Source organism: Narcine bancroftii, chromosome 1 (assembly GCF_036971445.1).
Source record: "Narcine bancroftii isolate sNarBan1 chromosome 1, sNarBan1.hap1, whole genome shotgun sequence".
Classification (NCBI taxonomy): domain Eukaryota; kingdom Metazoa; phylum Chordata; class Chondrichthyes; order Torpediniformes; family Narcinidae; genus Narcine; species Narcine bancroftii.
In genome coordinates, this window is record NC_091469.1 from 114983215 (window position 1) to 115009492 (window position 26278).

The 26278-nt window shown below is 39.0% G+C and overlaps 1 protein-coding gene across 3 annotated transcripts in view; it reads right to left on the reverse strand.

Annotated features, from left to right (window-relative positions):
- Nucleotides 1-1065: 1065 nt before the first annotated feature.
- rasgrf2b (Ras protein-specific guanine nucleotide-releasing factor 2b) overlaps nt 1066-26278 on the reverse strand; it is a 243633-nt gene continuing 218420 nt past the window's right edge. For all 3 annotated transcript variants that reach the window (XM_069936440.1, XM_069936436.1, XM_069936444.1), the window contains 7 exons: nt 22640-22743; nt 21586-21670; nt 14097-14294; nt 13168-13247; nt 10559-10676; nt 9387-9455; nt 1066-8419 (listed from right to left, as the gene is read on the reverse strand). In XM_069936440.1, the coding sequence (XP_069792541.1) occupies nt 8327-8419; nt 9387-9455; nt 10559-10676; nt 13168-13247; nt 14097-14294; nt 21586-21670; nt 22640-22743 (747 nt within the window). In that variant the 3' untranslated portion in view covers nt 1066-8326. The remainder of the gene's footprint in view (nt 8420-9386; nt 9456-10558; nt 10677-13167; nt 13248-14096; nt 14295-21585; nt 21671-22639; nt 22744-26278) is intronic.

Below are 26278 nucleotides of genomic sequence, written 5' to 3' on the forward strand. Positions count from 1 at the left end.
GTGCTTGGCCAAACGATCTCCAGACTCTTCAAGGTAGAGGAGACCATAACGGGAGCCTCGGATGCAGATGACCCACACAGATTCACAAGTGATGTGTTGCTTCGCTTGAAAGGACTGTATGGGGCTCTGAATGATGGTGAGGGAGGAGGTGTGGTTACAAGTGTAGCACTTCCAGCAATTACAGGGGTAAGTACACAGGGGATGATTAGTGGGAAGCAATGAGTGAACAAGGGTGTCCCCTATTACTTCTCAGCTTTTTTCTCTTGAGCCCTCCGACCCATATCCACTTTTTGTGACCCACACTCCTCCCCCTGCCATCCCCCACCATTTTATTCAGGCACCTGCCAGTTTTTGCTCATAAATTGATTAAGGGGTCAGGGTCAAAATGATGGGTATATATTTTTATCTTCGCTGCATTAAGAATACTGTGTGACTTGCTGAGGGTTTCCAGCATTTTTGTGTAAATTAAAAACATATAGTATAGCATGTAAGCCAAGTGGGAGTACACTCTTAATCCTGGCAATTTCAATTGCCATTGATCTACTGTTTTTGCAGATTGTTTTAGGATTTCATTTTCCCTTTATATGTAAAGAAAAAAATCACTTTTAAATGGTCTGGGGTTTATTTTAAGACCCCTTTGTCTTGAAACATCCAAATGAGTAATTCAACTGATATTTTTTGAGCCCCTTACTCTTGTAAAGATAGAGTGCTAGTGATCCTCCTGACCACTAGAGGGAGTCAGAAACTAACTTGTTAGCAGGTTCGGTGGGATTCAAGATGGATTCCTCCACACAGTCTTGTGTGTACTTTAGCTAATGGTTGTTTTAAAAGAACCCATGTTTCTTTATTACAAAAAAATTCACAACTGTCAGCCTACATCTTCGATTGTCACTAAATAACCAAACAGGATTGTAATCAAGTTCTTTGTCATACAATGCCCACCATATTATCTGTACTATATACATTGTGTATGTGTACCATTATTTTTATGAATATAAAAATTAGAATAGATTATCAAATATGGAGTCCAAATAATCAAAATCCAGTGCTACCCATTATCCAGCAACAGGCAAGATTTTATTTTATATGCAAAGATCAATGGTCTGTACAATTAAATTCATGCTATGATTTGTACAATTTAACTTATATTTAATATACAGGTCAAAGTTTTGTACTATCTATCAAGACATGCACTTTAATATTTTTAAGCATGGCATAGAATCTAGCATTGTACGTTGCACTAAAATATTGTACAAGGACAGTAAATTACAAAAATGTAATGACTTCTGAGAGTCTCACTTCCAACTTGTGTTCACTCATTAACAAAATTACATATTGTAATGGGATAAGGGGCATGCTAATGCTACATGCCGAACAGTCAGCACTGTGAATGCGCGTCACGTGTCATAATAAATATCAAAATTATGGTTTTTGCAATTTTCACTTTAAACAAGAACAATTTGACAAATGAAATGGATATTATCCATAAACATCGCAGATCATTTTTGAACTTCACAGATCATGAAAAATATATCACTTTGAACAACTTTCACAGTGTGGATGTCTACTTAATAATAGCAGATAAGCACAGAGTGAATATACTTCACATTTATGGCTAAAACACAACCAAGCTTACAGACAATTTGGTATGGTGTAATTTGACTTTCTATAGATTTTACTTTCAATTCTTGGAATATATTTTAGGCAATGCAGTTTAAAGTAAACTTTAATAAATCCAATAATATTTTTTAAAAATCTCACAACACAACCTAAACAGAATCTTGAAAGATATGTATCTAACAAATAAATAGTTTACTTTGAGTTTACTTCAGTTCAAACTACAAAAGAGGTAACTGATAGAACCTAACACTGACTCAGACAACAATTAGCACAGGAATCGTTTTCATTATTTCTTTTCAAATTGAAGTGATGTTTTAACAATTTAATTTCTAAAGGTTTAGTGGAGACAGGAGTAATCATTAACTATGTTTAATGTGAAAAGTTCTGGAATTACTAATAAGTTACTGGGTGTGAATTCACACTGTGGCTCAAAGATTTTTTTTGTCAACTCTTGACTGGAATGAAGGTTTTCTGGAACATTTAGAATTCTTACTTATTTGAAAAATGAATAAAAGTTGTTGATGAAAGGATAGGGAAGCTGATAGATTAGATTCTGTTCTTATATCCATAAACATTCAGACTGAACCTTCAAAAGGTACATATTTATGAAAGGATATCAAGGATTTTCATACTATAAATAATACAAAACTCATTGTGCCAGTATTCTTGATTGCTTGACACAACATGTTATCAATAAATAATTTTGCAAAGCACATTTTTGTACAAGATGATTTGTTTAAAATATAAAATACTCTTTTCATATTATTTTCACTTCACAATTTTCCTATTTTCCTGAGACCATGTGAGACGTGCGCGCGTGCACACACACACACACACACACACACACACACACACATACAATGCATCCACACACATACCCTACTTACACACTTCTGCACACACTCTCACACTCACATGATGCATACATGCCCATGCACACACGTTTAAACACATACTCACACACGCACAAACACACACACATACATTAGGTGTTTAGAGGAGACATAACGGGAGCAATCTACCCGGACACATTAATCTCTGCATCTAAATCCATCATTGGGCAGCACAGTTAATGCAGTTATAGTGCTAGCGACCCAGGTTCGAATCTGCCCATAAGAGTTTGTACTTTTCCCGTGTCAGCGTGGGCTTCCTACCACTCTTCAAAATGTATGGGGGTTGTACGTTAATTGAGTGCATTGGGCAGTGTGGGCTCATGGGCCAGAAATGCCTGTTACTGTGCTGTATTTCGAAAAATTGTCATACTTTTCAGGGAATTTCTCTTCTTTTTTTGTCAATCTGACTAAGACTGGGCTCGGATTTGCTGTGAAATCGGAGTAGTAAATTCATATTCATCCTCTTTGTTATTCCGATGGTAGATTCTGCTCTCAATCATTAAAAGTGTAGGAGTTTTAAGGGGGAAAGTGATCTGATGGAGGGTTTGCTTTTCCAGCTTGTAGGGATTAATATTGATAAAACCCTTAATAGGATTAGGAACTTGAACTATTCAAAGGACATTATTGATATTGATGAGCTTCTTCAAGATGAAAATATCAGGTCAGTCAGTATAACCAGCATGAACTGGAGATACGTGGAATTTTGAGACATGGCTCAGACTCTCCTCATCAAGGTACCGGTACATTAAAGATGATTCCTAATAACAACGGGATATTACAGGTTTGCTCCAAGATCTTGGCAAAGAGGTCACCCTCAATGTCCAGATTTGTGGCTCCTTATCCCCAATAGTAATGTTTATTTAACTTACTAAAGGGAACCAAGCGCAACCATATCAATCTTTCTATTGTATTTCTAGACCTGATTAAGGAATTCTGTTGGCCACAAGTTGATTGTGAACACCTCATTACAGATCTATATACAGACTCATCAACTATAATTGAAAACAAGGAAAGAGCCACACCCATCCATATTCTGAGAGGTGTAAAGCAGGGAGGCCTGCTTTCACACATACTTTTTAATATTATTATGTATATTTCATCATGTTCTTTGGACAGGGATACCTGTGGTTTCTATTTAGGGATTGACAGGTAGTTGCTCTGATCCAGATGGCCGAGTAACACTCCAAAACTTCACTTTCACTCCAATATTCATTTCTATCGTTGAAAGGTCAGTCATCTGAATATTAACTCTGTTTCTCTTTCTGCAAATATTCCCTGACCTGCTGAGTATTTCTAACATTTTCTGATTTTATTTCAGATTTCCATGATCTACAACCTCCTATCTTTGCAAGTTTCAAGTCAACTTTATTTATTGTTCATACCATGCTTGCACAATAGGATGAGATAGTGTTTCTCTTGGACCATGCAAAGTCCAGTCTTGTCCAGTTTTTCTGGAAAGATATCCCTTGCATCTGGTGTTTAAGGTTGAAGAAGCTCTTGGGTCATGCCTCAAATTAAGTGAGGGCACAGGGATTATGAAGATAACTCTCCCATGATGATCTTTGAACCAAAGTGCCTTTTCTAGCAGAAGTATTATAAAAGCAGGACTTGTTGATTGAACACTGCATAAAATCTAAAGGAATCCAGGAAAGTACCTTGTACGTTGGAAAGCAAAACTTAGAATATAGTGTACATTTTCATCACAAGGGAGTAAAAATATATGAGAGGCACAGGAGAAGAAGCAAGAAGGGTTTTCAAGGATAATACAAGCACATTGAAGTTAATGGTAATTATAAATGATGAACATACTGGTTCTCTTTTCCACTGAGAAGCAAAGACTGATGAATGATCTATGAAGGTTGTTGAAGGTATAAGATCTTTTGATAGCATGATAGATTCAGAGACTATTTCCATTTATGACCAAAATTAGAGTTCCTTGTATAAACCATCACAAAGAAATTTAATGGGATAATGTTACAAAGTTTGATGATTCTATTCTGTAACCATTATATGGTTCTGCTCTATTTTATGAGATACATTATATGGTACATTTTCAAGTAAATGTCCAGTCCATGACACCAACAAAAAACACTGAAATTAAGTTGATAATTAAAAATTGTTTCTACTCTTGCATTGCTTGAAACCTAAATTGAACTCGATTTGAGATGCTGAACCACCTGAGTTAATTAATGCCTGCAGACTCAGCCTCTGCTTTGCTCTTGGAGTCAATAATTTTCCTAATTAGTTCTCCTAATGATGCCATTGGCATTCAGAATTGAAATGAAAATATTTTAAATTAGCAGAAACCATACACTCGAATTCTCTGTTTAATGCCATAGTCATAGTTTTATGGAAATGTATGAAATACATACTTCAGACTGCAAGCTTCTGCCAAATTTAATTTGCCCAATTTATTAAGGCATAAGATCATGAACGAGCCAGAGCAAATCTGGATCTGGGTGAAAGGGCTACTTCCTGAATGGAAACCGATTGGTGATGTATATAGTAAGAGACTGTGGAAAACATGGATGTACTGAATTTTGGGCATTGCTCACATTTAAACTTTATCTACCAGGCAGTGAGTTGACCAGTACTACCCAGACTGCATACATTATTGATGTGAATGAGTCAAACTCTATCTGCATCCATGGCTGCATCTTGCAAAATTAACACTGGTGTTCAATTAGCCCCTTGAAGGGGATTCTTGGGACATTCAGGGGTAACGTGCCCTCTCATTTCTCTGACCTGTGCAATGAAGAAGTCATTAGTTTTATGTTCCAGCCATCCTGACTAAAATTGGCAATTTGAGCAATGCTTTGTGACCACGTATTACACAAAATTAGTTTTAAAATTGTTGATACAGTTACAACCAAAGTAAGGATCATGTTGATTTTAAATGCAATATCCACAATGCAACCCAAAGTCCATTCTGAATTTGTCTCAGTAGCAGCCAGAATTCCAGTGAATCAACTTGATCATGAAATTGGAAATGCAGATAAATATGCCACAGTCCACACAAAGTTATCTGAGGTTGGTGATTTATTCTATAAGGGGTTTGTTGGAACTGTCATATCTCTTCAAGTCCCATCTTTCCCTTCCTTTTCCCATTAAAGCTCCCCCTTCTTGAGAAGGGCGAGTTACTACCTGAAAGAGTTAGTGTTAGACTGAAAATTTAATTTAATGCCTAGAATGGGCAACAACATTCTAGCTCAGCAACATGTCATTAACAAAACCTATCGGGTGTGTTTTTCATGAAATAAATGTATTTGATTGATCAAACATTTATGTGATTAACCTGATCAAATTGCATTGTCCCATCAGCAATTGTGACCTGTGTTTTGTCCCAGTGATTATAATGTATGAAGGAGAGAAGAGTAAAGTCGAGGTGAGCAATGAAAGTTGACCACGAGGTGCTTTGTGGCCAAGTTTACATAAAATCTGTTCTTGGAAACAGACTCCTCAACCCACTGCATTTGCACCATTAAGTACCTGTCTAATCCCATTTGTGCCCTCACATCCCCATCGAATGCCATGACATGAGGGGCACTGTCCCCTCTAAACAGTGCACGTGTGCACACACATGGCTGGTTACCAGTGCACAAAGGCCATTAATGTGCGCACAAAAGGTTAGCTACCTAAAATAATGTAGTCATTAATAACTATACTTATTGAAAATAATCTCTTAACTAACTGTTTGTTAATGAGTTAGTAGGTTAACCAAGTAGTTAATCATACTTGTATTACATTAAAACATGTCAATACAGTTTTATTAGCCAGGAGAGATAGGCTGGGCTAAAATGATCTTGAAACAATTTCAAGTTTTCATTTGCACAAGCATTCAATGGGCACATACTTTGGTCATAGGAAACATTTTTGCGCAGACTGACTACTGAAAATTAGAGGGAACATTGATGAGGGGTAATTTACACTGGCCACCACAAGAATAGCATGTGGGAGGAAACTGGAGCACCCAGAGGAAACATATGCAAATTTTCACACAGGCAACATCAGGGGTCATGATTGAAGAGAAGTGGGAGGCAACAGTTTTTCAGGATATTAAACAATATGATTTAACAACTTTAAAATTTGTTGCTAAAGGTGATCTGGTTTGAACTTGCCCTTCCTTCAAATTTATTCTCCATAATTTAAAAATAAAACAATATGATCTGGATCTTCATGCTGGTGTTATGCATGTTATTTGTGATGTTGTAATACTCACTGTCATATTGATAATGCTAACTGTGGCAATTTGAGTGACCTCTGATAGAGAACTGGAGAATAATTCTTGCAGTGAAAGAAAACCAAGTTATATTATAATATCTCCCCCCGCCCCCGCCAAGTATCAGTCACTGCTCATCCAGATTAAAATTAATTCATAATGATTTATATTTACACCACTAAGTATTGTAAAGCCAAACACAATCTGCAGGAGGAACTTGGCGGGTTAAGCAACGTCAGCGGGAAAAAAAAAGAATGGTCAACATTTCGAGTCAAACTCTTCATCAGGACTTGGTGAAATCAGATATTGTGAACTGTTTCCTACATGTGAAATTAACCAACTTTAGTTGCAAAGACACTATTAATTGATACAGTAACACTGTCTCTTGAATATCTGTTTCTAATAAGTGAAGGTTTTGAAGACAGATCACCATCATTCACCGTTCAATGAACCGATCCTTCTTTGGGATTTTTTATAAAAAGTCGGTTCTGAGCAAGATCTATTATACTGAGGACCAATTCGCTTCCAAATAATCAGTTTGAAAAAAATGCATGAATTTCAAATCATAGTTTCCAGGAATGTGTTTTGAAATATTATTATAGGCAGTAAATAACTATTAACTTTGACTTTTTCACTGGATTGGCAGATTTGATTCTAGGATTTTGAAAAGTTGAACGACACAGAAAGCACAAAAATGCAGCACCCCACAATACTTGGCGCAGCTCCAGCAAGATGTGATTAAGTATTCACATATATTAACAACATTGCACATTTCAATGACAAAGTTAATACAGAACATTCCAGAACACAACCTACAGAGCCAAGGCCTGTTAAAAATAGACAAGTTGTGATACTCTTACATTATTTTTTCAGTACTATCTGTAAGTTTAACAATGGTCCCAGAGGCAAGGGAAAGCAGTGATTTTATGGGAAGCAGAAGATTTTTTAAGCTCATGTCAGTAGAGTTATGTGCTTTCTTTTAGTGGATATTCGGACCCTCAAGTCTGAAGGGCTCATTTCCTTAAGCCTTTAAGGACACCTTCACCTGTGCCTTGCTCCTTGATGCTAACAATGGACGCTTCCAAAATGTTGAAATGAATTTTGCTCAGAAGCTTTGATAGTCTTTCAGCTTCCGTGATTCATAGATTAACAGGTAACATAACACCCCTGCGTCACATAAACCTGATAAGCCCCAAACCAATTAGGCAGCTTACTACCACAATAGCTCCGAGGAAGAAAATAACTTGATTCACATTGATCGGCTACGCTCCATTTGTCGCAAGGCCCAACATCAGCTCTGCATACTGTGAAGTGACTTATGTGCTTTTTAAAAAGTATAAATTATAACTTTCATTTTAACTCTGTTCCTTTCTTCATTTTACTGAAACATTTAAGTTTCCCACGTCTCCTTCATCATTCACCATCTTCCAATATGCGATAGGCAAACAATCTTCCTGTAATTTTCCATCTTCAGGAAATCTCAAGCCCACAATTTCCATGGGAAGAACAAGTATACTCCAAGGGTAATGGCATGTACACTCTGGGTTTTTCACTAAACTGGTGCACCTCTCTGCAGCCTCAAAAATGCTGGCTCTCATGCAGGAAGCCTGGGTTCAATTTTTAAGGAGAGCTCATACAGCGTATCTTCATCCATAATAATCGTTTTGTCCAGTAGGTATTGAATGACCTACAACATTAGGATGCAAGAGTCAAAGACAGTAGCTGAAAGAACAATACTGTATTCCAGTGAGCAAATATCTAAAGGTAATTAATGGTGCAGGAATTACTCTGGACGAAAGTGGAGCTGGAACATAAATAATGAGCTTCTCAGCCATGCAAAACCCACTTCCAATAGATTGTGCGAGTGTGAAGATTTCTCCCATATACTTTGTTTTCCTCAGTTTCCACTTGAATTTCTTCAGCCCCTTTTCTATCTGAAGCCTGCTTTTCTTCTCTATTTGCAATGAACTGTCAATTGACAAAACTTTCTTTGATTAAAAAAAAATTATTTTTTAGTGTTTGTTTTAAAAAACATTTAGAAGGTGCTTAGAAGAAATAGGTTAATTCTAGCACACCAGCATTCTCGTTTTAATATGTGCACATAGGACTTTTTTACACCCATTTGCAGAAAACTCAGCAACCAAATCATATTCCATTTCATTGATCAACCTCCATCAAGCCCTTTTCAAGTATGTAGTTTAATGCAGGAGGAGGAGGACTGCCAGCTCCATTTCCACAACTGCAATGCATTAATCATAAAACTCACTTCAATATGTTCCTGTCTAAGCACAAAAAATTAACACTGGCCTACAATTAGCCACTTGAAGATGAAATGGGGACATTCAGGGGTAACGTGCCCTCTCATTTCTCTGACCTGTGCAATGAAGAAGTCATTAGTTTTATGTTCCAGCCATCCTGACTAAAATTGGCAATTTGAGCAATGCTTTGTGACCACGTATTACACAAAATTAGTTTTAAAATTGTTAATACAGTTACAACCAAAGTAGGGATCATGTTGATTTTAAATGCAATATCCACAATGCAACCCAAAGTCCATTCTGAATTTGTCTCAGTAGCAGCCAGAATTCCAGTGAATCAACTTGATCATGAAATTGGAAATGTAGATAAATATGTCACAGTACACACAAAGTTACCTTTGGCTGGTGATCTATTCTATATGGGGTTTGTTGGAACTGCCGTACCTCCCTAATAATGTGTGATATCTAGGTCAAAAAAAAGTTGCAAAAAGAGAATAAATGTATTGCTTCATGAGTCTACAAATCAATATTTAGCAATAAGGTGAGAACAGACAGTATTAACATTTTTCTCAGTTATCACAAAGAATTATTCAATCATAGTAAAAATACCTATGAGTCACAGAAAAGCCAATGTCTTGCTCTCTGCAGTTTTCCTTAAGTTTGGCATTAAAATCCACAGCATTCGTGACACTTACTTCATATAAAATTCTTGTACAATTGTCAGAAAAACTACACCCCATGCATTTGAACAGAAGGATACAATCCATCAGGCCTAAATTTGGAATAGCTCCACAGGGACTCAATGGATATATAGAAAAGTCTGCCTGTTGTGGACTTAAAGATTCTTTCCCTTGTGCTGAGAAGATCAAAATATTTTGGAATGGGATAACTAACATTAAAGCTTAAACATCTCATTAACCAAGCCTACTTATGAGAGTATCTCCAAACTGAGGTATTCGTACACAACTATGTGCATGATTTCATCCCAAGTGTCTATCTTGCTGTGTGATTAACTCCATCTGATACAGGGCAATTGGATGTATCAATAATTCCTTCAGATGCATCCTTAATTTCAGACAGTTTACAGTGGCTGCATTGATGTATCCATAGACGCTTTATCCTGGGAGTATGAACATCCCTTGCAACCAATTGTGACTAGATGAATAACTTGGTTCCCCAGCAACTCACACAAACACTATTTATTTCTGGGATGATGGTGTCATGGACAAAACCTGCCTTTCTTTTTACCCATTCCTTCTCAAAGCACAACAATGATGGAAAGTAAAAGCTGGGGAGCAGTGATGCACAAGTCCTTTGAAATAATCTTTAAAGATCTAAATGACACTGGCTGGGAGTTTGAAAGAGGACATTGGCATTAGAAATGGAACTCAGGATTTTAGTTTGCCACATTCATGCTGAAGTGATAGGGCTCCAAGAATTCTCAAGTCAAGACATTTCACACAATTAGATTCCTGCACCAACTAGTAGTTGGAGTTACTGGATGACTCTAAATCTCCTTTAGACACTTACTTTTCATGAAGATCAATAATATTATTGAGCAAACTTACCATTCTCATTTTGGAAAAGTTTACAAGACCTTCATCAGTAAAGTTAGGTGTACCCTCTTCTATAAACGCAAGGTCAGTCAAATACATCCCAAGGTATGGAACACAGGGTGGATTACAACTGCAACAGATGATAAAGGCTATCACTAGGTTATAATGTGATGAAGGTTTCCCTCACATATCTAATTAATATTCTAATTGCAAGAGCCAAGAGATTCTGATGACTCTTCATAAGGTATAGGAGCAGAAGTAGGGCATTCATTTCATCAAGTCCGCTCTGCCATTCCATCATGAGCTGATCCATTCTCCCACTCACCCCCACTCCCCTACATTCTCCCCATACACTTTGATACCCTGACTATTCAGATATCGATCAATCTCATGCACCCAATGACTTAGCCTTCACAGCCACGTGTGGTAGCAAATTCCAGAGGTTCATCATTTCATGGCTAAAGAAATTCCCCCACATCTTTATTTTAAATGGTTGTGCCCTCTTGTCTTTGACTCATCTGGTATGGGAAACAACTTTGCCACATCTACTCTGTTGAGGCCTTTCAACATTCAAAATGCTTCTATCGGGTCCCCCCTCATCCTTCTGAACACCAAGGAGTGTGGTCCCAGAGCAGTCAAACATTCCTTATATGCTAATCCCTTCATTCCAAGAATCATTCTTGTGAATCTTCTCTGACCATTTCCAATGTCAGCACATCTTTTTTAAATAAGGAGCCCAAAAATGTACCCTATACTCCAAGTGAGACCTCACCAGTGCCTCAATGTGACATCCTTGCTCTTATATCCTATTCCTCTAGATATGAATGACAATATTGCATTTGCCTTCTTCATCAATGACTCAATCTGGAGGTCAATCTCCTGCACAAGAATTCCCAAGTCCCTTTGCATCTCTGAATTTTGAATTTTCTCCCCATCCACTTTTCATCATTGTATTTAATTTGCCATTTCTTTGTCCATTCTCCTAATCCTATCGAAGTCTCTCTGCAGCCTTCTCTCCAATGTTGTCACAACTGGAGTACTTTAGAAGGGTTTTGGAGAATAGATTCACTAAATGATTAGAAGCATTTGGGGCTCTTCTGAGAAAGGAAATGATATGAAGGTGTCAGATAATGGCATTGAAAATCACAGTGGGGTGTAGGCAAAGGAAGAAGGTTCAAGAACAAAGAGTTATGGAATGAAGATGATTGGCAAAAGGAAAATCCTTTCCAATGAAGCGACTGTTTGGGTCTGGAATAAGGAGAAGCAGCAAATACCAGAAAGGAAAGGATATGGAGAGAAATGGAGAATGACTACAATCTGGATTGTGCTTTATAGAAATAGTGCAGATTTAACCCACCTTCTTAGAGTTTGTGGTTACCGAATCATAAATTCAAATTCATCTGGCCAACAATGCAACATTCTCAACTACATACTGACTTTTTAAAAGATATGTAGAGGTAGCAGGTTTCAACATTAAAAAATACTTTAAAGCCCAAAATCAATGAATCATTTTGCAATCGTTTTACAGTGGCTAGGTTTTTGATCCTCCTTCTCTCCAACAAAACTTCATATTGATTTTTTTCCCCCTCTCTATTTCTTTTGAAGCAATCAACGTGTTTATATATTGTTCGCAACTTGACCAACAGTGACCTTGGGTTAAATCCAGGGATGTCTCCAGAAGGAGTTCTCAGAAAGTATACCTCGACTAATGGTCTAATATCTCACTGTCCCTTCATTGGAAGTGATTAGTGTTTGCAGTATGTTTCCTCTCAGTGACTGTAGCCAAGAATTGTAAAATGAAAATGAAATTATATGACAGGTGGATGGAACGAATAAAAATCTCTGTCAACCAGTGATTAATTAATTCAAGGTATGGATGTGGAGAAGAATTGGAAGGGAGAACAAGAGAATGTTGGACTATCCAGAATTCATTGCCTGAAAGGAAGGAAGGGGTGGACAGTATCACTGTATTTAAAGAAATGCTCTGCAGCCATGTTTATCAGGGCTACGGACTTTGAGCTGGAAGGCAGGATTAGGCTGCTTAGCATTTTTTTGACCAGCAATGGCGACATGGGATAATAGTCTTCTCTGCTACAAAGTTTGATGATTTTGTTCTAGAACTATCATATGATTCAGTTCTTTTTTTGAGATACATTGTATCATTTTCTGGACCCCTTAGAGACTCACTTTATCATTTGCATTGTATTTGCATTGGTTTTTGATCCTCCTTCTCTCCAAAAAAATTTCATGTTGATTTTTTTCCCTATTTCTTTTGAAGCAATCAACGAGTTCGCAACTTGACCAACAGTGACCTTGGGTTAAATAATTTTCATATTGGATCATATTACAATTTTGGAAAATGCCAAAATGATTCACACAATCAAATATTTTGGACTAATTATGGTCAAGTGGAAAAATATATTTTATATGCACATTGTTTGGAATGGTATGAGATAATCATTGATGTTAATTATGTGAAGAAACATTGTTTTGTTAGTAAAAGCTTTGACTGTGTTATGGACTCCAATGTCATGAAGCAAAGAAATATCAATATTAAACAAGAACACTGAAATTTGCTAATATTTATTATCCAGTAGCAGACATCTTAAAGCAAGACTAACTTTTTCAATGTTTCTCTTAGATTTTTAAATCTTCCTTCTGAGGAAACAGTTTTCTGAAGCTTGTCCATTTGCGCTTTGGTCTAAAATAAATGAAATTCCAACAATTAATTAGACCTCAATTTAAAATGTTATCAATGACAAACAATATCTCCTGATCTGAGTCTCTGAGCAATATGAAATATCAACCCAATTTTCAAATCTGATTCACTGTTCTTACTGTCTTCAGCTGATTTGAAAGATGGAATTGGCAATACAGAAAAAGAATCTCACAGAAATTCCATCTCCGTTAGCCCAAGGCCAATGTACCGTTACAACTTACTGGCTTGTGGTTTACAAGCCAGCATAAATCGGAATAATTTCTCAATAAATTTTGTTTGGTGTGTAATAGGTATTGATGTAAATTATTACTGCACCTTTAAACTTAACTCTGAATTCTTTCAACATGGAGAGTTAAATTTTCTTACTTTTTTTAAGAATTAAAATACCAGATTACATAAAAATGTCAAATCTCTGTGTGCCAGTAGTGTGCTATGGGAATTCAAACAGCAAGCAGAAGGCCCTTGAATAGAAAATCCTGCAGGGACTCATACCAAATCTATGCTAGATAAATTTCAATGCCTGGAATGGGAATTGTAAGATCCACATTGTGCTATGAGTTACGGTACTACTTCAAATTCAGTTTAAATATCACATCTCTTCTGATCTTTCATTCAAGGCCATTTATCTATTGCTACAGTAGATTTGTTGTCATGTTAAGGCAACTTTGAGGTAAAAGAGAAACAGAGGAATCATTATGGTATTAGTTTTACCTGGAATGTATTTCTTTAATAGCAATTTCTTTGTTTGCTTTGAACAAAGGGAAAACATACAGATGCATGAATAATACATTATGCTCCTGTGGAGGACCTTATGTGTTTAAAGCTTGTTACCTGCTTGGAGACCTTCGCCCAGGTTTTCTTCAGTCTGTAGATTGCACTTCTATTCAGGGCTGACATGATCTCAAGGACGCCATTGTAGTTGTGCATACATCGGCAAACATCTCCCACTGCTATCCATTTCTCAATGGAAATTGTGCGTGAACTGACATCAGCATGCATCATGACTTGAGAAGCAACAAGGTTACTCATCTGGAAAGGAAATGGCGATGAAATAGAAAGGGAGAGTGAGTATTCATAATCATTAAAATGGAGAATAACTGGGAGCAGGAAATAATTACAATGGCAGTAATTTAATGAAGGGTATGGATTCCATCAATTAGCTTTGGAGAAAACTCCACTATTAGATTACAGCCTCCATGTAATTTCTTGCATTTAACATTTCTGCCAGACATCAATGTTGTTGGTCTCTGCATTTTATTTACTACCCTTTGTCTAGATAATGGTTGATATAAGTAAAGAAGACAAAGATGAATTACTGCAGGTTATTTTTAGTTCTCTGGCTAGTTCCTGTTGGCAGATGGATTTCTTGCTACATGAATAGCTAAAATCATCCCCGAGAATATTGTCAAGGATGTAAAAAGTAGCATGAGAAACACAAATTTAAACAAAAATTAATAAAATCTATTGGTTGTCAAACTCAGGAGGATGAGGAAGGAGAGAACAGGAAAAGAAAAAAAAAATTAAAAAGAGTGCTCATGTGAGCTGCAATATTCAGAATGTGTGGATGTAATGCATGGAAGAACTGTGTTAGAGCAAATTATAGTTTAGAGGAAATGAGAAAGGAAAGCACACTTTCATGGGTAAATAAACAAGAATAGCAGCAAAATTAAAGCTAGATTCTCCACAATTTCTGCCACCTACAACATGATCTGACCACCAGACACATTTCCTCTCTCCACCCCTCTCCACTTCCCACAGTGACCATTCCCTCCGGGACACCCTCCTCCACTCATCCCTTCCTATTAATTGCTCCCTTGGTACCCCCTCCTGTGAGTGGAAGAAATAGCTACAATTATGCCCACACCTCCTCCCCCACCACCATTCGGGGCCCCAAACAGTCCTTACAAGTGAAGCAACAATTCACTTGTGAATCTGCAGGAGTCATTTACTGCATCTGGTGCTCCCGTTGTGGCCTCGTCTACATTGGAGAGACTGGACCCAGACTGGGCGATTGTTTATTTGAGCACCTTCGCTCTATCCACTGTAATAACAGGAATCTCCCAGTGGTCACCCATTTTAATTGCATACTCCAGTCCCACACGAACATGTCTATCCATGATCTCATGCACTGCCAAACTGCGGAACAACACATCTAGGCACTCTCCAAACAGACGGCATTAACATTGACTTCTTCAGTTTCCATTAAACCCCTCCCAAGACTCTCTCCTTCTCTATCCCTTTGTCTCCTTTCCTGCAGCTCCCCATCCCCTTACCTTCCCTCTTCATTCAGAGAGCTACCTCCTCCCCCATCACCTCAGGTTTTTTTTCTCTTCTACCCTCCCACCTATATGCACCTTTAACCTCATTAGCTGTTCACTTATACTCCTCCCCTTATCCTTGCCTCTCTCCTTTCCTCTACCCATCTTTTTGTTTGCTCATACGGTTTGTTTCCGATTATCCTAAAATCTCAGTTATCTGAAATTATTTTCAGCGGCAACAAGACATCACGTGAGGGAAAAAAAATCACCCAACGTGCTCATGTGGGGCTCTGACATGCTATTAGTGCCAGTTTTGTGACAACAGAGCTCAGAACCAGCTGGGAAGACTGATGCTGAATAGCTGGATGCCGGCTCAGAGAAGCAGGCTGGAATCTCGAGCCATCCGTGAGCGATTTGATGACAGGTTTCTCCCCTCTCTCTTTCCATTTCTTCTTTACCTTCCACTGTTTGGTTCTCCAATGTCCTGGCATTATCAGGGAGAGCGGCCTCCTGGGCAGGAGCAGGGACTTCGGGCTCCCAAGCATGAGTGGAGACCTCGGGCTTCCGGGCAGGATCAACGATGGCAGTGGGGAGGCGTCAGGAATTGGCAGCAGTGGCAAGAGTGGGGACCTTAGGTTCCTGAGCAGGATCAGCGATGGTGGTGGGGAGGTGTCAGGAATTGGCCATAGCAGCAGGAGCGGGATCCTTGGGCCTCCAGCAGGATCAGTGACAGTGGTAGGGAGGTGTCAGGGATCGGCGATGGTGGTGGGGAGGTGTCGGGGATCGGCGACAGTCGATAAAACATGCTACATTGATGAAGGTCTCAGGCCTGAAATGTGGCTAACCCCTTACTTCCTATAGATGTTGTGTGACCTGCTGAGTTTCTCCAGCACTTTTGTGTATTGCACTACAATTACAGTGTCTCTGAACCCTTCTCCATTAACAATGGCATGAAGCAAGGCTGTGTTCTCGCACCAACCCTCTTTTCAATCTTCTTCAGCATGATGCTGAACCAAGCCATGAAAGACCCCAACAATGAAGACGCTGTTTACATCCGGTACCGCACGGATGGCAGTCTCTTCAATCTGAGGCGCCTGCAAGCTCACACCAAGACACAAGAGAAACTTGTCCGTGAACTACTCTTTGCAGACGATGCCGCTTTAGTTGCCCATTCAGAGCCAGCTCTTCAGCGCTTGACGTCCTGCTTTGCGGAAACTGCCAAAATGTTTGGCCTGGAAGTCAGCCTGAAGAAAACTGAGGTCCTCCATCAGCCAGCTCCCCACCATGATTACCAGCCCCCCCACATCTCCATCGGGCACACAAAACTCAAAACGGTCAACCAGTTTACCTATCTCGGCTGCACCATTTCATCAGATGCAAGGATCGACAATGAGATAGACAACAGACTCGCCAAGGCAAATAGCGCCTTTGGAAGACTACACAAAAGAGTCTGGAAAAACAACCAACTGAAAAACCTCACAAAGATAAGCGTATACAGAGCCGTTGTCATACCCACACTCCTGTTCGGCTCCGAATCATGGGTCCTCTACCGGCACCACCTACGGCTCCTAGAACGCTTCCACCAGCGTTGTCTCCGCTCCATCCTCAACATCCATTGGAGCGCTTACATCCCTAACGTCGAAGTACTCGAGATGGCAGAGGTCGACAGCATCGAGTCCACGCTGCTGAAGATCCAGCTGCGCTGGATGGGTCACGTCTCCAGAATGGAGGACCATCGCCTTCCCAAGATCGTGTTATATGGCGAGCTCTCCACTGGCCACCGTGACAGAGGTGCACCAAAGAAAAGGTACAAGGACTGCCTAAAGAAATCTCTTGGTGCCTGCCACATTGACCACCGCCAGTGGGCTGATAACGCCTCAAACCGTGCATCTTGGCGCCTCACAGTTTGGCGGGCAGCAACCTCCTTTGAAGAAGACCGCAGAGCCCACCTCACTGACAAAAGGCAAAGGAGGAAAAACCCAACACCCAACCCCAACCAACCAATTTTCCCCTGCAACCGCTGCAATCGTGTCTGCCTGTCCCGCATCGGACTTGTCAGCCACAAACGAGCCTGCAGCTGACGTGGACTTTTTACCCCCTCCATAAATCTTCGTCCGCGAAGCCAAGCCAAAGAAAAGAAGTGTCTGCAGATTTTTCTGTTCAGTTCCTGATGATAATGATATTGCAATATAACCCATATAACCCATTTACACCATGGAAACAGGCCATGTCGGCCCTTCAAGTCCGTACCGGTTCACTTGAACAACTCCACTAGCTCCTCTGCAAACTCCTGAGGAAGTAGAGGCTTTCTTCATGATGCCATTGGTGTGTTGGTTCCAGGAAAGATCTTCCGAGATAGTGACTCCCAAGAATCTACATTTGCTCATCCTCTCCACCTCTCTGTTCAGAAATCTGATGGTTGCATTCTATTCACTATTTCATATTTCTTAATTTTTTAATCAATTTTTAATATCCAATATTCTTTGCTTCAACTCATTCATTAACACTTCTGTACTTATTCCGTGCTATTTTACTTGCATTTTAAGTTTACTACCTCCTTTAATTATTTATTCTTCTTCTTGATTACTTTTTCATTGCTATAATTAATAAAATGTTGCATTCCTGTGAGTATCTGTGATGAAATAGCAACTGAAATCATGTAATAAATTTAAAACTAAATTTTCCAAAACTATGTAAACAAGTTATTTTTGAACAAATGTTATATCAGCAATATAATTTGCAAGGACTGAACAGCCAATCAACTTGGAGAATTTTCACAGACATCAGGATCAACTAAAGGAAATGCTGATTTTCTTTAATTTTTGGAAATATTTTGCAGGAAATGAAACAAAAATCAGAGAAGCATGACATTTGAGTAAAAGCTGACATATTATAAAAGGCTGGGACTTGTTGGGAAGGCTTGGAACAGAATGCCCAACATTTCTGAGTTGGAGGGCCACGAAGTTTAGAAGCAAGTCTTAAAATCCTGAATTTGCCACGCCGGCCACCTCAGCACTGACATCCCGCGACAGCCGCTCCAGCGCTGACATCCTGCACCGGCTGCCTCAGCCCTGACATCCCACGCCGGCCACCCAGCACTGACAGCCTGTCCCGGCTGCCCCAGCGCTGACATCCCGCACTGAACACCCCTGCCCTGTCGTCCCATGCCGGGGGGCAGAGGGAGCGGGGAGAGGGGTTGTCAGGCACTCGTCATCCCCTTAGCAGCCGCTTTCAGGCGGCTGCATTCAGGTGCCTAGGGGGACTTCAGTGCTCCGGCGGTTATCCCTCTTGGAGGAGGGTTGGAAAGTGTGCCTCGGAGGCACCTCCTGCTCTTTCAGGTGGCCTCCTGACAGCCGCATAGGGGTAGAATATGTGTCTTTACATCGGGGTATTTTGGCCACCTGAAAGTGCCTATTGTCAGCTCCTGAATAACAGTCCATTGATGATGGAGACCAGGAGAGGGCGCTCACTTGCTGCAACTCAACTATCAGGGAATCGGGGAAGCTGCATACTGAATTTATACCAATACAGACTGCCACAATTCCATTCATTTGAATGAAGGGGAATGATTATGTGGAAACTATAAAGACATAAAGGTTACTTGTTTTCTTTTGAATCGATTGATCTTGCATTTTAATTGCTTGAAAGTGTTTTCACTTTATACTATTAATTAAAAACAGAAACATTGTTTCACTAATTTTAAAGAAATGTTTTCAATGTTCCTGAATATCACAATCAGTAGTATTAAAAATCCCTGTCTGTCAAATAAATCATGGGCATGACTTGGCTGGCTATTAATGGTTCTTTCAATTATTTCATTGATGATGCTTGGCCAGGCACACGAAGGCCAGTTCGTCTTGTTGTACAAGGCCTTGATGTTCGGTATTATGACAATTCTCCAGACAAGATGGATAAGCTTACCATATTGGTAAACTATGGGTGTCTTACAGAGAGGTCCCCATATTCTTAATTTCTCTCCTATTTTCCCATTGACAGAGCAGCATGGTTAGTGAAGTGAGGTATTTAGCTCAATGGTATCACAGAGTTTGTGTTCAAATTTGGTGCTGTCTTATGGATTTGTATGTTCACCCCATGACTCTGCAGGTTTCCACCAGATGCTCCTGTTTCCTCACACCCTCCAAAAATGTATGTGTTTTTAGGTTAATTGGTGTATATGGGCTGCAAGATCTTGTAGGCCAGAAGGGCCTGTTTCTGTGCTGTAAATTTTAAAAAAAATTAAAATATTGAGGGAGAAAGGTTTATCATAGCAATCTCATCCGAGACATTCCCGCTCAGTTCCCTATGTCCTGTTCTCTCACCAAAGCCTCCCCTACATCACCTATCTCAGAGACAATTTATAGTGGAACACTTTTGGGATGTGAAAGGAAATTGAAGTAGCTGGATGAAGGAAACTCATGTAATCACAAAAACAGCACTGGAGATCAGGATTGCATCTGGCTCTCTGAAGCCATGTGGCAGCCATGTTAACTGAGTGCCACTGTTGCACACATATTCTATCCCTGATTTTATTTTAATTACTTTAATTACTTCAAAAATATGTGGACATTTTAATAATGGAGTGAAGGAAAGGACATGATATATAAAAAGCAGAGTATTTAAGTCCTAGAGAGAGATCAGCTGCAAATGTTAAGAAACTGAGACAGGACGTCCACAGCTGCTTCACCATTCAGTGAGGTTGTAGCTGTTCATTTACCTCAGTCCCACTTTCTAGTACAAACCTAATTTGCCATGAATCCCTTAATATCTAAAAATCCCATTGATCACTTTGTGTACAGTATTTGATAAGTATTTTCAAGAATCTCATCAGCTCCCTTGTTTGAAAGGTTTCAAAGATTCATCCTCCTCTGGGGGAGAAAATTTCTTCTCTTGTCTGTGCTGAATGGTCGACCCCTTATTTTGAAGCGTGCCCTTGGTTTAGGCATTGCATCCAAATTGAATGTCATTAGTACACTAACCCTGACAAATGTGATTAAGTACACCATAAAAATTCACTTACACTATAATTAAAAGCCAGAACATTTTCAAGCTTTTTACAGTGAAGAGAATGTATTCATTTTACACACCTCACATGACATAATGTAAATGGCATTTGTTTCAAGGTGCCTCCCATTAAAGGCAGCACATACAGGTCACCATTTTGCTACTTTGTCATAATGGTGATGTATCAAAACCGAGACTCGAACAAATTACCTTGAATATGGCTTCATATTTCATTTTCCTTTTCATTATTAAGCAACTTACAATCTACTTCCTGCTAGTTGAGAGCAGATTAGAATAGATAAGGAATATGCAGGGTTATGAAAACAACACAAATATACTCTTGTATACTCTCCACACCTCTCTGGGGAACTACAATTTATTTTGCATGGTATACTTTGAAATTATGTTGCCAAAATGCACCAAATACAAATATCTCCTATCAAATACAAATGCCACTGATGGAACTAAAAAAAAAACTCTTTCATGACGACAGCTTTTATTGGAGACAGAGAATATTTTATGAATCGTAGATGTACAGTAGAATCCCGATTATTCAGAATTCAATCAACCGGAAACCCAAACAACCAGCTAAAAAAAAATCAAGAAGATAAATAAATAAGTGTAAAATAAATAAGAAAAATAAAATGTTGAGAAACACACAAACCCTTGATGAAGATGGGAGCCAACATTCAGCCAGCACAGCGCCCGGCTGTGCCCCGCCTGCAGCAGTTGTTTGAATAAAGTTGTGTTTGAATAAATTGGCCGCACCCAGGATGCCGCTGGCCGCTGGGACGACTCTCCCACAGTGTCTCCCTCTCCCTGCCTAGTAAAAATCTTTACCTTTATTCGTATTAGGTATATTAGTAAGGCTTTATCTATAAACCTGGGAGAGGGTGACGGCAGCACAATTAGTGAACGGCTAGCGCAATGCTGTTACAGCACTTGTAGGAGCTTTGAATCCAACAAGAGTATTTGTGGGATTTGCATTTCTCTCTATTTTGAATAAATATCAATAATTAGAATCAAATATTTTAAAAACCTTTAGGGTTCCATTTACTCACATCATTAAAATGCTGACTAGTCTTCATGATGTATGGTGTCCGTTCATTTTTATCAAGTTTCATCCATCCCTGACCAAGAAACTCTCTGAAAGGAAGTTTGCATATTATTGAAAGTTCAGCATGAATTGCTGGCTTTGCTTTGCAGTTTTTATGTCTATTCCAGTGGTTCTCAACCTTTATCTTTCCACTCACATCCCACTTTAAGTATTCCCTATGCCATTGGTGCTCTGCGATTAGTAAGGGATTGCTTAAGGTGGGATGTGAGTGGGAAGAGAAGGTTGAAAATCACTGCTCCAGACCCAATTGTTATGAAATATTTTGCTTGAAAAAAATTGTCATTCACCCATTTCCTTTGGAGTTATGAAACCGTGCACATAATGAGTCAATTAGGGATAATTAAAATAGTGGTTTTCAAATTTTTTCTTTCCACCCACATACCACCTTAAGCAATCCCTTACTAATCACAGAGCACTTATGGCATTGGGAATACTTAAAGTGGGATGTGAGAGGAAAGAAAAAGGTGGAGAACCATTGGTCTATTGCATGTAATCTTTGTAAATTTAGACTTAATCTTTCTGCAATGAAGTGAATGTCATACGGATGGGTCTTTATCGATGTACAAATATTCTGCAGAGTTCTTACTGACTTTTGGCCATCAAATAATACGTATAATAATCATGTCACCGCCTTAACAAGTAAATAGAGAATTCCAAACATAACTTAAACAAGTGTTCAGTGAAAATTACCATATCAAATGTTGACTAAGATTTATGGAGTGCATCTCATTATGAAATAATTACAAAATGCAACACATACTAAATATAGCCTGATGAGAATTTGCCCATTAAAAATAGGAAAGGTTTTCTCCATGGCCAAAAATCTTAAGTTTGACATCAACGTCTTAAATATTTTACAGGATCAGAGCATCATGCTTTGGCTCATTTCATCTTTTTCAGGTAGAAAGATTTTAAACTGCATTCTCTTGGCATCTTTGGCAAAAAAATAAAGTTTGCATGCTGAGGCATAAGCCTTTCTAAAACAAATTCAAACTCACACGTATGGTATGTTTCTGAAAACCATATGATCAAGGAGTGTCAACTGTTCTGCCATTTCCATGACTGACAGAGTCTCAAAGGATTCTATCCTAGGGCCATCTGTCTGTAAAGAATTACATTATTTGACTGATTAATATAACATAGAAAATAAGATGCAATTAGGATTAAATTATAACATTGCATAATTTGAAATATTGCCAGACAGAATCTTTAGTATAAATTGTACCAGACAAATTAGTAAACATTGAATGATAAAATACTAAAAAAACCTAAACCATAAAATGTCTTGTGGTTTTGATTTTTTTAAAACTTTTTATTGAACCTTTGATCATGCAATAACTAGCTGCAATAGAAATAACCCATGGTTAGCGTAATGCTGTTATAGTGCCAGCAGCTTGGATTCAAAACCTTCGTTTTCTGTAAGGAGTTTGTTTGTTCTCCCTACATCTGCATGGATTTCCTCTGGGTACTCCAGTTTCCTTCCACAGTTCAAAACATACTGGGGTTGTAGATCAATTGAGAACATTTGGCACCAGGGGCTCATGGGCCAAAAGGGCCTGTTACAGTGCTATATATTTTTAAAATCCTATGACCCCCACCCCCACCCCCCCCCCACCACCACCTTTGGAGCATCAAGGACTATCTCATTATTTTGTGACAAATAAATAATAGTGTTTCCTGTAAAAGGAAAAAAGAAGACAGCTTTCCACAAAAATGACAAAGCTGTACATAATTTAGTGAAGTTTATAAATTCATTTTTATTGTCATCAAATTTATTAGAATATTGACACAGTAAATGAATGAATGAACATTGGTGGATTAAGGTCACAAAGAAGCAGTGCAAAGATCCTGCACACACTCAGTGTGAAAAGATTTGGATGATAATCTGGTAAATTGAATCAGTAAATTGGCAGATGACACTAAGATTGGAGATGTTGTGGACATTGAAGATGTTTTCAAAGCTGGCGGATAGATCTGGACCGGCTGAAAAATGGCAGATGGAATTTAATGCAAACAAGTGTGAGGTGCTGCATTTTAGAAGGACAGACCAAGACATACACAGTAAATGGTAGGGAACTGAGGATTGTGGTAGAGGGATCAATCATCCCAGTACCCAAGAAGAGTAGTGTGAGCTGCCTCAACAATTGCTACCCAATAGCACTAACTTCTTTAGTGATGAAGTGCTTTAAGAGGCTGGTCATGGCCAGAATTAACATGTACCTGAGCAAAGATCTGGATCCACTGCAATTCACCTATCATCACAATCGCTCTACAGTAATATCGCTGGCTCTCCACTCAGCTCTGGATCAACTTAAAAACAGCAATTAATACATTCGCTGTCTTCATTGACTACAGCTCAGCCTTCAATACCATTATTCCCTCAGTGCTGGTCAAGAAGCTACAGACTCTGGGCCTCTTTTCACTTTGCAACTGAATCGTTGACTTTCTCATTGGAAGACCACAGTCAGTACGAATTGGAAACAACATCTCCTCCTCACTGATCATAAACACAGGTGCACCCCAAAGATTTGTGCTTAGCCCACTGCTCTACCCATTACATACCCATGACTGTGTGGCCAAGCACAATTCCAATGCCATCCACAAGTTTGCCAACGACACCACAGTTGTCAGAAAAATCACAAACGGCAATGAGGAAAGTGTGTAAGAGGGAGATAGATCATCTTGTTGAGTGGTGTAACGACAACAACCTTCCTCTCAACATCAGAAAAACCAAGGAGGTGATTGAGAACTTCAGGAGGAACTCAGCGGAACACAACCCAGTCCTTTTCGAGGGATCAGTAGTAGAGAGGGTCAAGAACTTCAAATTTCTGGGTGTCAACATCTCCGAGGATCTGTCCTGGAGCCTCCATGCTGATGCAATCACAAAGAAGGCTCACCAGCGGCTATACTTTGTGAAGTGTCTGAGGAGATTTGGTACGTCACCGAAAACTCTCGTAAACTTCTCCAGGTGTACCGCAGAGAGCATTCTGGCTGGAGGTGCCAACCCTCAGGACAAGAACTCCAGAGGGTTGTTCATTTGGCCTGCGACATCACAGGCACCAGATTTCATTCCATCTACATGAGGCGGTGTCTTAAAAATTAGGCTTTAGTGAGATGGGATATTTCATATTTTATACTATATATAAATATGTATTTTAAAGAGATAGATTGTGGAGGTTTAGAATAGGTCACTTCACAAATACAAATACCCATTAATACTTCAGAAAGAGATTCATTTGCTCATGCTGGACAAACAGGCACCAGTGATTTTGCAAAAACAATTAAACTGCTTTGCTAAAGAATTTCAAAAGCAGGTGCAAATGGAAGAGTCTGGGCTCAAGAGGTTGATAAGATCCTTCAGAGATTGGGTCTGGAGCCTTGGGGTCATGTGGTTTTGCAAGCAGAGAGAGAGAGAAAAGCATGCGATTTTTGGAGAGAGAAAATTCAGTTCTGCAGTGGCTTTTGAGCCTGAACATGACAAGCTGGCAAGCTTGGTTGAAAACCCCATTTTGAAGATGAGTTGTGAGTTCGGAGTTCATCCTGTTGAAAAACTCTTGTGGTCCTTACAAGAGGAAATGGCCGGCTAGAATGTTTCTCCTGAAATAAGGGAAACAAGAAAAACTCTGTGGTGACCTGGAAGAAGTGACTGATAGAAGTAAATCAGTTTGTGAATCTTTCTCTGAAACCAACAAAAACCTTCCTGAGCAAAAACCATTTAACTTTAAGCACCAAAGTCTGGTGAAAATTCATAAATGTTGAATTCTGTGCACAGTATAAGAATTGCCTAATACCGGTGAACTTGGAGGAGTGGGAAGTGAGATTGGACTGTGAATCAAAGAACTTTTCTGAACATATACACATTAAATAAACGTGCGCTTAGAATCAGAAGGGGGTTAAGTTCATAATAATAAGTTAAAGTTTGATACTGTTTTTATGTTTAAAGACAATTAATTAAAAGCAAATTTTGTTTAAGTAACCATTTGTCTTAGTGAATTTCTATTGCTGCTGGGTTTTGGGGTCCTCTGGACTTGTAACACTATCCTCAAAGACCCCCACCACTCAGGCCATGCCCTCTTCACTCTGCTATCATCGGAAAATGGTACAGGAGCCTAAAAATGACCCAAGGACAGATTCTTGCCCACTGCCATCAGATTCTTGAATGATCAATGAACCAAAGACACTGCATTACTTTTTGTGCTCTATTATTTTAATTTTTTATAGCAATGTTATAAGATGGTTATAATATGAACATTTGCACTATGACACTGCCGCCAAACACCAAATTTTATGTCTTGTTCACGACAATAAATTCTGATTCTGATATTGAAAATGGCATCACAAGTCGAAAGGGATGTAACGAGAGCATTTGGCCTTCATAAATCAAAATATTGAGTACAGGAGTTGGAATGTTATGGTAAAGTTGTCTCAGACATTGATGAAGCCAAATTTGGAGTATTGTGTGCAGTTTTAGCCACTAACTACAGGAAAGAAATCAATAAAATCGAAAGAATGCATAGAAGATTTACTAGGATGTTGCTGGGACTTCAGGAACTGAGTTACAGGGAAAGGTTAAACAGGTTAAGACTTTATTCACTAGACCATAGAAGAATGAGGGGAGATTAGATAAAGGTATTTAA